The sequence below is a fragment of the Mobula birostris genome, chromosome 14 (assembly GCF_030028105.1).
Source record: "Mobula birostris isolate sMobBir1 chromosome 14, sMobBir1.hap1, whole genome shotgun sequence".
NCBI classification, from domain to species: Eukaryota; Metazoa; Chordata; class Chondrichthyes; order Myliobatiformes; family Myliobatidae; genus Mobula; species Mobula birostris.
The window spans coordinates 31,026,976-31,044,100 of record NC_092383.1 but is presented as its reverse complement, the minus strand read 5'-3'; the positions used below and the strand labels follow the sequence as shown (position 1 = coordinate 31,044,100).

Genomic DNA, 17,125 nt, shown 5'->3' with positions numbered 1-17,125 from the left:
CAGCATCTTCAGAGTTTTGCTTTTAAAAAGGACCTTCGCCAGCTTTTACATTTGTTGCGAAGGTTGTCGACTTCAGTAGAACAGTATGCTGGGACATACAAATAGCCTCTGGCAGACACTCTCATCAGCCATTTCTTCTAGCACATTATGTTTTAAATTTTACATTGGTGAGCACAAATACAATATAATTAGGTCAAATAGTGTAAGATAGTTCATCTAAAAATGACTCCACTGTATCAGCACCAAATGACTTTGGACTTCTTGCCAACCCTGTTAAAAATAGGTTATTCACATGCCAGCCCCTTCATTACTAAAGAGCTAATGGTGACAAACAATTCCTAGTCGGGATTGTACAAGAATACACATAAAACAAAGCCGAATTAAACATAAATAATTTTGATCTTGTTGAGTTATTGAGCTCTGTCTCTTGTTACATTGGACTAAGTTAGCACTTGTAATAAATAATGATGGAACCTAGATGTCTAGGCCACTTGCCGAGATCCCATGAGAAAATTTACCAATATTAATAACAATTCTGTGGAGTCTCCCGTGTGTAAAGTGCCTCAACTCTGTGTTTTTGCTTACCCTACCTTTTACCTCTTGCTTAACAAGAATCTTTCCACTTCTGCCTTTAAAATATTTAAAGATTCTGCTTCCATTCTCTGCTGAGAAGAGAGCTCTAAAGACCGACAATCCTTACAAAAAAGAGGGTTGCCTCTGTCCAACATGACCAAGACATTACTTTGAAACAGAGGTCCCCAGTTCCAGTTTCCCTCACATGAGGAAGCATCTGTCTCCATAAACACCCGTTAATAACTTTTAGGATCTTATGTTTTAATCAACCATGCTCTCTGCTTTCTCAATATCAACAGCTTGTTCAAAGCAACACACACACACACTCACACACAGAATGCTGGAGGAACTCAGCAGGTCGGGCAGCATCAATGGAAAAGAGCAAAACAGTCAACGTTTTGGGCCAAAACCCTTTTTCAAGACTGAGAGAGAAGGACAAGATGCCTGAACTAGGAAGTGAGGGGAGGGAAAAGAGGCGAGCTAGAAGTCTTTCATTGTAAGACAGCTGTTCTAGCAAATGAAAATGATAAAGAATTATAGACAGTGAAAATTTGAGGAAGTATGTGGAATACTCAACAGGACCAATGGTGTCTATAGAGAAAGAAGGACAGAATTTTATAGGCATCCGTTAGTCTCGTGAGACCATGGATTTGCGCCCTGGAAGGTTTCCAGGGCGCAGGCCTGGGCAAGGTTGTATGGAAGACTGGCAGTTGCCCATGCCGCAAGTCTCCCCTCTCTACGCCACCGATGTTGTCCAAGGGAAGGGCACTAGGGCCGATACAGCTTGGCACCAGTGTCGCCACAGAGCAATGTGTGGTTAAGTGCCTTGCTCAAGGACACAACACGCTGCCTCAGCTGAGGCTCAAACTAGCGACCTTCAGATCACTAGACCGACCCCTTAACCATTTGGCCAAGTGCCAACACGGACAGAATTAATAGTTCAGATCAAGTCAGTGATCTTTTGCAAGGTCTCATGACTTGAAACATTAACAGTTTGTTTTGTCACTATGCCGCCTGACCTACCAAGTATTTCCACCATCTTCAGCTTTAACATAGTCTAGTGAACTTGGTCTGGTCTGCTTCCAAGACACTAACATTCTTCCTTAAAGAGGCCAATACAGCATCAGTCCTCCAGATATCAGAGAGTTATAGAGCTGTACAGAACATAATTGGGTCCTTTAGCCCAGCACGTCTATGCTGTCCTTTTTACCCATCTACCCCAATCCCATTTGTCTGCATTAGGATTGTATTCTTCTATGCCTTGCTAATTTATACATACAGTATGGCCAAATGTTTCTTAAATATGCTAAGTGTATCTGTAGTTTCAACGCCCCATATAACTGAAACAAAAACGAAACCACACTCATGATGAACTAATCAGAATGGCAAAACCTATCTGAAGTGATTACCCAGTTGAAATTTTACAGCAAAACCAATTTTTTCTCATCAATATTCCTAAATATTTAAGAATCTAAGTACAGGCCTGAAACTTCCACTAGAAGTCAGTAGTTCCCCCAAGTGTGCAGAAACGTGGAGATCCCAAACTTGGATTTTGTTGATCGCCACTTCAATGTCAACTACGCCTGAACACTGGATTCCTCTCCAAAATCAAGAGTGGAACAGAAACACACAAAACTGGAAGCTTCTTGATCTGACTGGCTTGCTTCTTAGCCAATGGCGCATTACCAGCTGCACCAAGGTTAATTCTAAAGGAAGTCACTCAGCAACTAACGCTTGATACTAACCTTAGGTGCAGACTCATTCTGTAAAGGCTGGTTATAAATTTGGAGGACAGCCCACATTGGAAGAAGAAGGTAAGGAATAATCAGGAGACTGGCAGGGCCAACTTTTGTGCTGTATTTTCCTAGTGGATATATGAAAGCAAAGATTCAGAACTAAGTTGTATGGCCTACAAATTACTAATTGAAAAAAAAAACACAGAACAGGTTGGGGCAACAATTCCTCTCTGTTCATCCTTTTACATATCTTAATCTTAAAACTTCGTGATCACATTAATTTTTAACTCTTTTTCTTTTGTAAAAATGTTGCTTTAATACCCACAGTTCAAACCTAATAAAATAATTGAATAAAGAGGATGAGTGAGAAAGATATGGAGGTGATCACACCGGCACATAGTTCAGAACAACTCGAAGAAACAGTAAGGCCAGTTCATACCGGATCAAATATAAATACAAAACGCAAAGAGCCAAACTAAAGTTTGCTCTTACCAACAAGGTTTCCAGGTAAGAATACAACAGTACTCATCAGAATCGATCCAACCCAGTATAAGCCAATTGTTCTGTAATTCTGCCTGAAAAACACAAAGCAGTGCTTTCATATAAAGTCATAATTTAACACATCACATAGTGGGATATGTGAAGTTTTACTGAACACTGTAGCAAACATCTATAATAGATCACATAATACATTTCCATTTCACACATTTCTTTAATAGAACTTGTGTAAACTCATACTTGCTTATGTAGATTTGTTTTAATAGAGGATGCATTACTGGAACACTTGTCTTTTGAGTACTGTTACACTGTATACTCCTCCCTCTCTGCCACAGTTACTTCTGCTCTCCGAAGGTCTTCATTCTTGCTAGGGTTTCCCTTTTCTAATAACTGTCTCAAGTATCCAGACTTTATGAAGTTTAACAGAGAACGTCAGGACACAAGTGTTTTTTTCCACTTCACTAAAGCCTCTGAATCCATCAACCAGCAGGCAATGTTATTCACCCTTCATCTTATGTTTGCTTCACAATGGCATGCCAGCAAAGAACGTAATCAACAAGCCATCAACAGAGCCAGATTCTAGAACATTGAACTACTCAGCATTTTAGCACCAGCTCCTTCCTCTCTGTCATCAGATTTCTAAATGAGCCAAGTACCCATGACACTACTTTGCTAGTCCTCTTTTGTACTCTCTCTATCTATCTACAATATTGTAACTTAGGGTATATTTTATGTCTTACAGTGTACTGCTGCCACAAGATAATAAACTTCACGACATATTCTCAATGGCCAGTGCAAATTAGTGCAAATATCTAATCAGCCAATCATGTGGTAGCAATTCAATGCGTAAATGCATATGTACATAATCAAGAGGTTCAGCTGTTGATCAGACCAAAGATCAGAATGGAAAAGAAATGTGAGTTAAGTGACTTTGACCATGGAATGATTGCTGGTGCCAGATGGGGTGGCTTGATTAACTTAGGAACTGCTGATCTCCTAGGATATTCATGCACAATAGTCTCTAGAGTTTACAGTGAATGGTGCAAAAAACAAAAAAAGCATCTGGTGGGTGGCAGTTCTGGGGGCAAAAGTGTCTTGCAAATGAGAGAGGTCAGGAGAGAATGGCCAGACTCTTTCAAACTGACAGGAAAGTGACAATAAATCAAATAACCACGCATTACAACAGTGGTGTCCAGAAAAGCATCTGTGAGTGCACAACACATCAAACCTTGAAGTAGATGGGCTACAGCAGCAGAAGACCACACCAGGTTCCACTCCTGTACCTAATAAAGTGGCCACTGAGTGCACGTCAGTGATGATAAATCTGATTCTGATCCGAATCATCGTTCAATGTTTTTTTTCCAAGCCTTCTCACCACGATGATACACGTCACCTTCAGCATGTTTCCCACTGCTGTGAAGCTAAAGGGAAGCCACCACATCTGCACCTCAGAACCAAGGTCACCCTGACCTCAATCATTGCCCTGCAGTGCACAAACAACGCTTGAGTTGTTCACGTTTTGGGTTCGTGCTCCAGGTCATTTGTCTTACTTCAGCATCTGGAAAACAAAGGCCCTTCATCAACTTTCTCTCCCCCTCCCCCACTGTGTAAGCCACTGTCTGACAATGTAGGTTCATGGTGACACATCGATGGTGACATTTGCCATCATCATCTTCTGTGCACTAGCACATTCTTTGGCCAAGGGAGAAAACAAGTGTTTGAAGATCAAGACCTCAGACCCAATAACAAAGCACATGGGCTAACAAGCCAGCAGTGATCTCTGTCGTCCTATGTGTTTTTAAGGCCTGAACAACCTACAGCAGGCACCTCAAAGCTCTGGAGAGTATCACCAATCCTGTGACTTGATTCCACTTCTACTTTGTGGGTTCTGTGGTGATAGAAGTGGGAACAGCAAACTCTCGCACAGAGGTAGCAGCAAGTACCAAATGAGATAGACAGGTGAATAGAGTCATAGAGCCGAAGAACTATATGGCACAGAAGCAGGCCATTCAGCCCTACTCTTTCTGTTAACCAAGCAGTCTAACTGAGCTAGTCCGATTTGGTTCTAATCCTTCTAAATCTCTCTGATCCACATAACTGTACACATCTCTTTAAAACCTTGTAACTTGTACCTACCCCTACCACTTTCACTGGCAACTTGTTCTATGTACACACCATCGTCTGTGTGAAAAGCTGGCCTTTGGAAACTAATTGTGGTGGTTTGTGAGGGGTTGATACATCCTGCCGCTGCCATAGATTCTTGTTCTCTCCGGCTATCAGGATAAGGATGCCATCAACAGTTTTTTCTCTTGCTTTCTCTGGCCAAACATCGCCAGCACGAAGATCAAATTTCATTCAGTTGACGCCACTAGGCCAAGTTGATCGATAGACTTCTGAAACAATCACTCTACACTGAGGCCTCTGATGGGAAGGGATTACCAGGAGGACTGCATCTCAAATAACGATGAGTCAGAGTACAGGAAGGACATAGAGTTCCTAGTACAATGAAGTTCTGACAATAATCTTTCCCTCAATGTCAGCAAAACAAAAAAGCAGGTTATTGACTTCAGACAGGGGATTTGACACACATGCTCCTAGTTATATCTGAGATTGAGACGGATGAGAATTCCAAGTTCATGGGAGTGAACATAACAAATAGTCTGTCCTGAACTAACCACATGAGATATCATAGCCAACACGGCTCACAGGCTCCTCTGCTTCTTCAGGAGTCTACAGAAACTCAGCATATCTCTGTTGACCCTGTTGATACACCACAGAAAGCATCACAGCTTGGCATGGCAACTGCTCTGCACAAGACCACAAGAACCTGCAGAGAACTGAGGACACAGCACATCACATTACAAAAACAAGCCTCCTCTCTATAGACTCGGTCTGCACTTCCTCCCTCCTCAGTAAAGTAACCAACCTAACCAAAGGCCCCACACATCCTAGACATTGTCTCTTCTCCCCAACTTCCATCAGACAGAAGATACAAAAACCTGAAAACAAACATCACCAGGTTCAAGGACATATTCTGCCTTGCTGTCATAAGACTATTGAACAATCCCCATGTAAAATGTCACAATTTGCCTCATCATGGCCTTGCACCTTATTATCTGCCTGCACTGCACTTTTTGCTCTGTATTGTTTTTCCCTTGTAAATGCACAAATATAATGCAAAATGATCTGATGGTATGCAAAACCAAGTTTCCATTGTGTCTCAATACATGTGACAACTATAAATCAGTCTACCAAATGGAGGAATGCCATGCCTTGCTTTGGATCTCAGTAGTTCCAAGTGATATGCATCAGTTCTCAGAATGGACTCGTAATTGAAAGGCTGCGATATCGGAAAAACAAACTTGTTTCCAAGAAGTCACTGCAATTACTGTATATTTTGTCTAAATTAACTAACATAACATGTAATTGATGTTCAGTTCTTCAAGTTTTAACAAGTACATAAAAAATAAGCTTTTATTTTAAAGTCTGCTGAAAAATTAAATAAAAATGAAACATTTACTACTTTAACACACTACCTTTTGAATTACAGACCCAGAACATTCAATCTAATACTGTTCCAGAGCTACATTAACTAACAATGGAGTTGCATTGACAGAGTTGGGCATTGCTTCAAATTAGGTCAAATTGCAAACAGAGTGTCCTTTTATTCCGTGTTGCATTTTTAATGAATGCACCAGAGGCGTACAATAAGAACATGTTATTAAACCGAGAGCAGCCTAAATTAATTATTTTGTCTGAAAGTTCCCATTACCCCACAACTTACCACGTCATCACCAGGTTATGAAAAGGTTTGCTTCTAAGAACAAGAAATAATTCATCAATTCATCAAGATTACCCTAAATGTTACGGAAAGATGACATGGCCGTCCATCCCTCTATAAATCAGCAAAATCAAGGATACAAGTTAAAATAATTCAAGTACAGAAACCAGAATATGTCAGTGGATCTGGCGATGGAAAGTGACCATCCTCTGCTGGTTGCTAGGTTACAGATGTATGTGTCTCTTGCAATGGTAGCGCAGCTTACCCATCACAAGGAATCTTGGAATGAATTGTGTGAAATAAGGACTGGCACCCTGTGAAGATACAGCTGCTGTCTAAACTGTGCAGTGTCACAGAGTCATTCAGCATGGCAACAGGCCATTCAGCCCATCGAGACCAATGGGCACCCATCCACATCAATCTCTCTTCCAGTACTTGGTCTGCAGCCTCCAATGCATAATGAATTCAATGCTCATCCGGACATTTCTTAAATACTGTCAGTAAACCTGCTTCCAGTACTCTCTCTGATAGTACATTCCAAAAATCCATCAATTTCTGGGTGAAAAATATCTCTCTCAAGCCCCGTCTTTACTGCGCTGCGGTAGCGTAGCAGTTAGCCCGTCATTACTGCAGCTTGGGGTGTCAGAGTTGGCAGTTCAATCCTGGCATCCTCTGTAAGCAGTATGGACATCATCCGCGCGGAATGCAAGGGCTTTCTCTGGGTGTTCCAGTTTCCTCCCACAGTCCAAATACATACCAGCTAGTAGGTTAATTGGCACTGTAAATTGCCCTGTGATTAGTGTTAACTCCAGGGTTGGTGGATGGTGCAGCTCGAAGGACCAGAAGGGCCTATTATGCACTGTATCTCTAAATAATAAATAACTAAGTACATTTCTTACTCCTCACCTTAAATTTACATTCTGTACTTTTATTCACTTCTGAGAAGGAGAAGAAATTCCTATAGTCTACCCTATCTCAACCTCTCAAAATTTTATCAATCATGTCCCTCCTGTGGTCTAGGAAGACAAAGCCAGCCTATCCAGCCTCTCCTTGTTCCATCCCAGGCAACATCCTGATAAACGTCCTCTGCACACTCCCCAACTCTGTCACACCTTGCGCTATGGTGACAAGAACTGCATGCAGTATCTGAACTGAGGTATGACTGAGGTTTTAGAAAGCTAGAGCAAAACCTCCCTGCTCTTGTATTGTGCACTCTGCAGTAGGCTCATGTCAATTTTTTTTAAATCATGCCAAATAACCATCATGGCCAGTGACATCTCCTCCACTGACAATCAGCACCAGCACACCTCAAGGATGATGCTTAGCCCACTGCTCTACGCTCTCGACAACCATGACTGTGTTCCAAGGCATAGCTCAAATGTCGTCTGTCAATTTGCTGATGACATAAATATTGCTGGCAGAGTCTCAGATGGTGATGGGGACGCATACAAGAGTGAGATAGATTGGCTGGTTGAGTGTTGTCACAACTATCTTGCACTTAAGTAATCAGGAAGACCGAGGGATTGATTGTGGACGTCAGGTAGGGGAAGTCAAGGGAACATACAGCGTACCTCATCAAGGATTCAGCAAAGTTGTGCAGATATTCAATGACAATTTTGACCTCTTTAAAGCTTATGCAACTTACTCCCAGGCAATTGCTGCCACCATCAAGAGATACATCAAGTAGTGTGCAGAACCATCCCAGTAGCAAATCATGTGACCATGGCCCGTGCTCAGGTAAGGTCCGCTCTGTGTAACAAAAACAGAAGGGAATGGCTGAACTTACAAACACATTTAGCACTGGAGCTTACTAAAGCATTGTTGGCACACAATGCCATCCCATAATCAAGGCAAGATCATAACTTTACATCTTTTCTTACTGTGAGACCTTAGCTTACTGATAATGAAATTTTAAAATATTATCAAAACAAATACATTTGATCAATGGGAATCAGGCATGCCTGATGTAAGTTTATGCAACCATAAAGTCATGGGTAATTTTAGTAATAGTTAAGCATTAAACATATCAAGGTCATTGTTAATTTTGCTTTGAACAGGGTAAAACTGAGTTATTTCACGGTTAGACTACATTATGGGCATCTATAAGGACCCCCACCACCTAGGACGTGCCCTCTTCTCATTGCTACCAACAGGAAGGAGATACAGGAGCCTGAAGGCGCACACTCAGTGATTCAGGAACAGCTTCTTCCCCTCTGCCATCAGATTTTTTGAATGGACTTTGAACCCATAAACACTACCTCACTACCTCACACACATATACACACACACACACACACACACACTTACTTCCTACTGTAACACAGTTTTTATTATTAAGTATTGCAATGTACTGCTGCCGCATAACAACACATTTCACAACATACGCCAGTGATATTAAACCTGATTCTGATTCAGACACCATGATGAAAATTAGACCAGGCACAATTAATGGGGGAAAGGTTGGCTGAAGGAGAATTTAGAGCCTGCAATATTTGAACAGATTTCCATCATTTGCAGAAATTAAAGGAACTGAATTAAAATTCGTGAATCATCTATAGCGGAATATCTTCAAACTATGCTTAAAAATAGACAGGTGCAATATGGTTTAGAACAGACAGATTAAAAAGACATGCACATATAAAATGAATATCACAGTCTCAATAGTCTTAAATGAAGCTAATTTTAAGTGAACTCAGTACTTTGAAACAAAGAGTGGCTTTGCTTCTGGTGTATTTTAATCACTTTCAAATCTCCACTTTGAGGTTCATTCTATTTTCATTGATAAACTGTATGTTGGTGATAAATTTCAACAACTTTGGGTGACACGTTTGTTCATTTCACTTTATGAATGCCAGACATAACTTTCAAAACACTATGAGGATCGAACAATACAGCAAAGGAACAGGGCCTTCAGCCCAAAATGACCAACCAATCCCATTTGACTGTAGAACAAACTGGTCAGTGTTGAGATCCTGGTGAAAAGTGTGAGAAAAGTAAAAATGTCCATGGGAATAGGAACGTAGGCCACTCAGCCCCTCTAGATTAACCTGAACAAGATGATCGTCTGCCCTAGGCCTTCTGTGCCAGTCCCCCATAACCTCTATTCCCTGACCTTGCAAATATTTATCTCTTTCCTTTCTAAGTATGTCTCCCACCCCCTGCTCCCCATGATCTAGCTTCTGTGACAAAGAACTCCAGACATTCATCACACTCTGTCAGGAGATGTTCCCACACATTTCAGTTTTACATGACTGCTCCAACCTCTACTCCCTCATTCCAGATTCTCCCACTAGTGCAAACATCTCAATATCCGGCCAGTCATTTTCCCCTAAGAATCTTATATGCTTCAAAACAAGGAAAAAATAACATTGTTGGAAATTACCTGACAAAAATAAAGATTTTGTCAATGAAATTATTAAATTATGAATTATTTTGTCTATTATTATTGACTTGGCTGAACTTTAGAAAGATCACAAATTAAATATTATGTGGAGATTTGTGACAAATATGATTATATGACATATGTGTACAGTATCTGAAATACATCTTATGGAAATGTTTGTTTTATGATGAAATTCAATAAAAAATAATTAAACAAAAAAAGAAAGATCACAAATTGATAAATCTCCAGTTAAACATGTTTTATTTATTGAGAGTGCTTCTTTTTGCCCAACACTAATAAATACTTGTGTTATTTCCTATCTCTTAGCTCAACACACAAATATTGCTTTTCAAATTCCATGTTACATTTACTTCAACTTACATGCTTGACAATTTATAAATCTAAATTAAAAATAACATGAAATAATTGAATGATGAACTAAATAAAAATTTCCCCCTTTCCCCCTTCCTCTATTCCTCACTTTGATCTCTTACTTCTCACCTGTCTATCACTTCTCCCTGGGTCCCCTCCTCCTTCCCTTTCTCCTATGGTCCACTTTCCTCTCCTATCAGATTCCTTCCTCACCGGCCCTTAATTTTTCCCACCCACCTGGCTTCACCTATCACCTTCCAACTAGCATCCTTCTTCTCCTCCTCGCCCCACCTTCATTTTTAATCTGACATCTTCCCTCTTCCTTCTCTGTCCTGAAGAAGAATCTCAGCCTGAAACCTTGACTGTTTATTCATTTCCATAGATGCTGCCTGGCCTGCTGAATTCCTCCACCATTTTGCGTGTGTTTCTTTGGCTTTCATTCCTAGTAAATCATTACTCCATTTACAACTGACATGAAAGCTGCCTTCTCAATCTCTGATCTCTGTTGCTAATGTTCTCTGATAAAATCTAATTGCAAATTCGGTGCAACATTTTCATAATTGCCTTCTAAATTGATCGGGAACACAGTGTAAAAATGCTGATGAGATTAATTATTGCATCAACTGTTTCAGTAGTATTTTATTTAGTTCAGGAAAGGAACTCACAGAAGAGTCTTTATTCCATGAAAAAGAATTGACAAAGATGTGATATTTGATAGCCACTGATCCTTTCCCACCATTTTCACACAGCTAACTCAAAGCAAAATGAGCTTCCTCCCTTGTTAATCACTCGCTGAAGGTTAAACTCCCTTTCTGCTTACCTCCTTCAGGTACACGGTCATGAATCCATCAATGAGACCATCCTGCTCGAGGCCAATAATAAGATCCACTACACTGGTAAAGGCAAATACTGCATAAACTGTCGTGAAGAGAAGAATACACAGTTATTGAGTGATCTAGTTCAGAGTTTTTCCATTGCATGGATTGATTGTATTTATATGTGGAAACTCTCAGCATTATTATGTTTTACTCACCATAGAATAAAGTATCCCTTGGAGGTTTTTTTTTAACCAGGAGAAATGCCACTATTGCGATAGAAATCAAGATCGACAATACAACAATCAGGATTGTCCATGGGTTGCTAAAGTGAAAATAAAATAAGGAATTTTTAAAATGTTTTATTTATTACTTTATATTAAAGAACCATGTTTTTATTGAAATGGCATATTTGTGCAAATGTGTGAAAGTGGCAGCAAAGACACTCGCAATTTTCTACAGGTGTACCGTGGACAGCTTTCCAACTGGCTGCATCACTGTCTGGTATTGGGGGTGGGGGAGGCATGCTACTACATAGGATCGAAATAAGTTGCAGAAAGTTGTAAACTTAGCTCCATTGTGAGCACTATCCTCGACGGTATCCAGGACACCTTCAAGGAACGATGTCTCAAGAAAGTGGCATCCATTATCAAGGACCCCAATCACCCAAGTCATGCCTTGTTCTCATTGCTACCTTCAGGAAGGAGGTACAGAAGCCTGAAGGCACACAGTCAGTGATTCAGGAACAGCTTTTTTCCCTCCAACATCCAATCTTTAAATGGGCATTGAATCCATGAAGTCCTCCTCACTACTTTTTTATTTCCATTTTTGAACTATTTACTTAATTTAACTATTTAGTATACATATTCTTACTGTAATTCACAGTTTTTTCTATTATTATGTATTGCATCATACTGCTGCTGCAAAGACAACAAATTTCATGACATAATCCATTGATATTAAACCTAATAATATCAATACTCTAAGTAGTAAAGTCAATTCAATTCAATGATTTTGATATCAACTAGCAAGACTCTTTAAGGAAGAAAATATCTAATCAAATACGATACCAAGGTATATGAGGAGATATAAAAAGGAAGTTCAACCAAAACTGTAGGTTAAAGAAACTGGATGTAAGTGGGAAAAAGAAATGGTATGATGGAGAGGTTTAAATAAATTTTCCAGAGTTTAAGGGCCAGACAGCAAAAAGAATGACAATCATGGTGGAGCAATTGAAGTTGAGTAAAAATGATAGGTTATAACATAAAGATACACAGCCAGACCACAGGAACAAGCCATTGCTGTCGCTTGTACAGGTGAATGTTTGCAAAGACAGCAAAGTAAAGCTTTCATATTTCTTATAAATTTTACTCTGATTTTGGTTCAGTCTTTTGTTGAAACAGCAATGACTCAAGCGATTCCTCAAAAGGTTCATTCAACATAACACTTTGCAGTTTAATGGACACCCCCCCCCCCATGCTTGATCAAACTGAAGCTTCTATCAAAATGGAGGTGATAATTAGGAAGATTCCCCGGGGAAATTCAATCCCAGCAGATTTTTTAAAGAGGAGTAAATCTCTGCATCAATGTGCCTCACAAAGGGCCAAGAATATTGCTCCTAAACTTTAACCAGCTCAACTGGCTGAAAGCACAGATGTGCTAAGGATCAGCTTGGCCTTTGCAATTCTACTGGTTACTGACGACTCTCAACCTTCACGGACCTGCAGACGACAATTAGCTCCAGTTACGCCATCCCTAAGCAAAAAGTCAAAATGAGGAGGGGCAACCTGCTATTTGTAAACAACCTTCCATGATCTCTAGACACCTAATAAAGTACTTTGGAAATGGACTCACTGTTTTAACAAGGGGTACGCTGCAGCCATTTTGCATACAGCAGGATTCTGTGAGAAACAATTAAATAATCAACTGAGTACCTAGAATTTTCTTGGTGTGGGGATAAACCGTGTATTTTATTGCCATACAATGGTTCATGAGTCGGGAATAGGTCAGGGCAAGAGTCAGTTGCAGGCAACTTGTGCTGCTGGTTACTGCAGTCTTCGAGTGAGGGGGGGAGCAAAAGAGTGCATCAGGTGAGTGAATAGAGGTTTGGATGATGGTCAGGTAAATGTTGTGACCTTGTAAGGGGTAATAAGGGAGTGTGAATAAGGCCAGAAGTTAAAGGTGCTGTCAGTCACATCTCCAGGACTCAGATGGGATCTGACCTTTCATTAGTACATCTGCAGAGCATGGACCTTGGAAAACGAGACTGTGCTGTGACTGGCCTATCATGGACACACTGTCCATCTAAATCTCTCCTCGCAATCTTCAAGAGGAAGAATACTGTTATATGCAAATGCAAAACAGGGAGCAGCATGTTCTCCCAACTACAACTTAGAATGGAAAAGGCCTGGTCAAATTTCTGTAGTGGTGTGATTTATTCCAACACAAAAGCACTCAGAAATGACAATTTTCAGACATGCATAGTGTTAAAAAAAAAATCAGCACCCCACAACTGATATCTAGGCAAAGTGTTTGGTGATTCTAGTTATGGGATAAGTATGGCACAGGATGCCTAAGAGACCAGGGTTGCATCTGCCTGAGAAAGCAGGCAGGAGTAGGAAGGAATAAAATGCCCAAGAATCTCAAGAAAACTATTAGCAATTAATAACACAGTATTAGAGGACATTACAGTATAAAATTAAGGTCTTTCAGCTCACTTCCCCACCATCTCCACAGCTCTGCAAAATTCTTTATCATGTTATTACCATTTTCAAGCTCCCAATATATCTGGCAATGACACTTCAGATCCTAAACACTCAATGCATAATAAAAATCTACTTTCCTCATGTCATGTTCAGTTCTTTTGTTTCTAACTTCTCTGCTAATGGGAATAATTTCTCTCTAACTACCATAAATATACTCTTCATTATTCAACTGCCTCTATAAAATTTCCTCTCAAGCACCTCTATCCCAAAGAAGACAATCTCAGCATCTCCAATCTATCTACATAACTAAAATTCATCATTATTTCTGTAAATCTCTTCTGCACTCCCTCAAAACCCTTTATATCATTCCTATTGGGTGGTGTCCAGATCAGGACACAATATTCCAGTTGTGGCTGGACCAGCACTTTGCACAGTTTCATCCCAGATTTTGTGCTCCATGCCTCTCATGATAAAGCTCAGGATCACATAATGCTTTATTATTCATCTCCTTAACCTGCCTACCACTTTCAACAAAGATGCATATCTATCTTCAGATTTCAGGGTGCTTGACTCTCTCGGAGATATGTACCGCTTTTAAAGTTACAGCTCACTGAAGAAGCTCCCCAAGGCAGGCTGATCAGAGTCCCTCACGGTTCTGTCAACAGCAAAGCAGCATTAAACTGACAGTATAATATTTCAGACACAATGCAGGTCCCAGCAACTCTGGCAGTGTTGCAAAGAATATCCGACACAAGGCAATTTAGATTTTAAAACAATTTAATACATACAAATAAACTTATTTTGGTCCAGAGTTAAATTTAAATGTAAATTATACATGCTTGCTAAAATAGAAGCAGGCAGTCTCCGTTTTTTTTTCATCAATTAGAAATATCCCGCGTAACCATCGCCGGTTAAACAAGGTTAAAGAGCTCACTTTCGGTTGGTAACACACGCACACTCGCTTTAATGGACTTTCAACACAACTTCCTCACTTGGCTGTGCACTGGACTGCACAGCCAACAAATTCACATCAACACCCTTACCTGCTGCTGATGGAGGACAACAGATTAAAGAGGTAGGTCACCGGAATTGACACAAGAGATAGCACAAAGACCCTAGTAGCAGAGGAAGCTGTCATGTTTTGCAGAAAAATAGATAATCTTTCCTCTTAACTGCGTTGTTCCTTTTTTTTAACTCTGCTCACTGTGATTCCGTTATATGAGACTCCGTTGTATAGTCCTGCCTTTTGTCAAGGTTATCACAAAGGAGAACTTGCTCCCACTGCAAGCAGATATGTAACTAACTCTCCTCCTCCCTTCAGAACAGGGAAAAAAAATTGCAGGTGGCAAATTACTGTTAATAAATCCTGAAAGCCCGGGCTGTGTGCCGCTTGCAGAGACCGAGGATATGCGTGCAAGACACGGTAGCTGCTGGCGCCGGTCCCTGTTAATGATCACATTCCAGTTTAGCGGTCTGGAGGGCACTTCACATCTCTGAGCGGCAGTGCGGGGCTGTGACTGTGATGTCACTCTCAGCTCAGACCGGAGATCTTCCCGTTCCGCTGTTCTGGGTTTGCTCGAAGGCAGCAGAGTACAACTGACTTCTGATTTGCATGTTCTTTATTATTTGTTTTTTTTTCTTCCCGAACGTCTTGCCGTCATTGCAACGGTTGTGACCGCCGTAGGGCAAGTGAATCGTCCTACTGCCCTTCTCTCTGTACGCTTCTCAATATGTGACCGAGTAGCAGGTGCTTGTTTATCGAGCTCTCTGAGTCTTTTTTAAGCGTCCCCATCCGCTTAATATTCGCGCAAAGCTAAAACAAAAAGAAAACCCGCAGATGTTGGAAATACGAAATAAAAGTAGAAAATGGCGGAAGCTTTGGAGAAAACTGTTACCGTTTCAAGTATGACCGGCAGAAATAGATGAAAGTTATGAACATAAAATATTGGCTCTGTTTTTCTCTCTCCTCAGGTGCTGCCTGACCTGCTGAGTGTTCTCGGCAGTTTGTGGTTCTATATTTGAAACATAACTGTGACACAAGAAATTTTGCACTCACGCAAAATGCCGGAGGAACTCAACAGGTCAAGCAGATCAAGCAGTATCAATGGAAGGAATACACAGTCATGTAAAGATCTCGGCCGGAAATATTTACAGTCTATTCTCCTCCATGGGTGCCGCCCAGCCTGCTGACTTCCTCCAGCATTTTGTGGGTGCAGCTTGCTTGTGGGGTTAAGCAAGGAAAACGCAAAAGGTTAATGTATCACATATACAATCTGAGAACTGCAGTTGAGACCCGTTGTGGTTGATCTTTCCCTCCTCATGACTTTTCCATATTAACCAAACATCCCTTGATTCTCTTAGTATCTAGATCTCCATGAATCACTATCTTTAATATGTTCAGTGACTGGGTTTCGGCAGTGCCTCTGGCCAGGTAATAGCACGTCCAGTTATTTTATTTAGAGATAACCGTACCACCCAGCAACACACCAATTTAACCCTAGCCTAAACACAGGACAATTTACAATGACCAATTAACCTAAAATACTGCTTTGGAATGTGGCAGGAAACCAGAGTACCCGGAGGAGAAGACATGCGTTCTCGGGGAGGGCATACAAGCTCCTTACAGTCAGTGTTGGAAATGAACCCCAAACTCCGACGCTCCAAGCTGTAAGAGTCGTGCTAACCACTACGCTACAATAGCGCCCCATGGTAGCTCTGATTTAAACTGCCTAGTATATTTTCAGCAAAGTGGGATGCAGATATCCTAAAAATTGTACAGCCCTTAGTGGAATTGGTTCTGTTCAAAGGAGGAAATGAAATTATGCAAACCATCCGTGTTTCAGCTTAGTAACCAAACTCACAGCCTGTGGTGTCCAGTTATTTGTGCCCATTGAAGGCTGGGCAGGGTGATTCCGGCTCCTGACTGATATCCTATCGGGCACAGCGGGCCACGTTTGGGTGAGCTGGCCTCAGCTGTTATGTCCCGAGACCCAATCCCTGATGACCTTTGACACCTCGCTGTCTTTCAAAGGCTTTTGGACCATCTTCAAATGCTTCCAGTCATCAGAGACAATGTTTTTTTAAAAATCAAATTTACTTAGATAAACAATTATTTAAAAATGTTAATGGAATGTAAAAATAATTAAAAGGAAAGCCACATGAGTAAAACAATGACTAGTTTCAGTTATAATGACTAACAAACTACCAGATGATCATAAAACCTAGTCAGGATCACTAATACCCATCGAGGAGAAAATCTGCCT

The 17,125-nt window shown here is 40.7% G+C and overlaps 1 protein-coding gene across 2 annotated transcripts in view; it reads right to left on the bottom strand.

Annotated features, from left to right (window-relative positions):
* The window catches only part of LOC140209806 (transmembrane 6 superfamily member 1-like), a 50,072-nt gene extending 34,494 nt beyond the window's left edge, over positions 1 to 15,578 (bottom strand). The window contains exons 1-6 of one of the 2 annotated variants that reach the window (XM_072278311.1): positions 14,906 to 15,578; positions 11,376 to 11,482; positions 11,163 to 11,260; positions 8,234 to 8,337; positions 2,802 to 2,884; positions 2,319 to 2,437 (exon numbers count right to left, since the gene is read on the bottom strand). In XM_072278311.1, coding sequence (XP_072134412.1) covers positions 2,319 to 2,437; positions 2,802 to 2,884; positions 8,234 to 8,337; positions 11,163 to 11,260; positions 11,376 to 11,482; positions 14,906 to 15,000 — 606 coding nt within the window. In that variant the 5' untranslated portion in view covers positions 15,001 to 15,578. Of the gene's footprint in view, positions 1 to 2,318; positions 2,438 to 2,801; positions 2,885 to 3,047; positions 6,199 to 8,233; positions 8,338 to 11,162; positions 11,261 to 11,375; positions 11,483 to 14,905 lie in introns of those variants that run through there. The other variant, XM_072278312.1, reaches the window with a different exon arrangement.
* Positions 15,579 to 17,125: the final 1,547 nt, after the last annotated feature.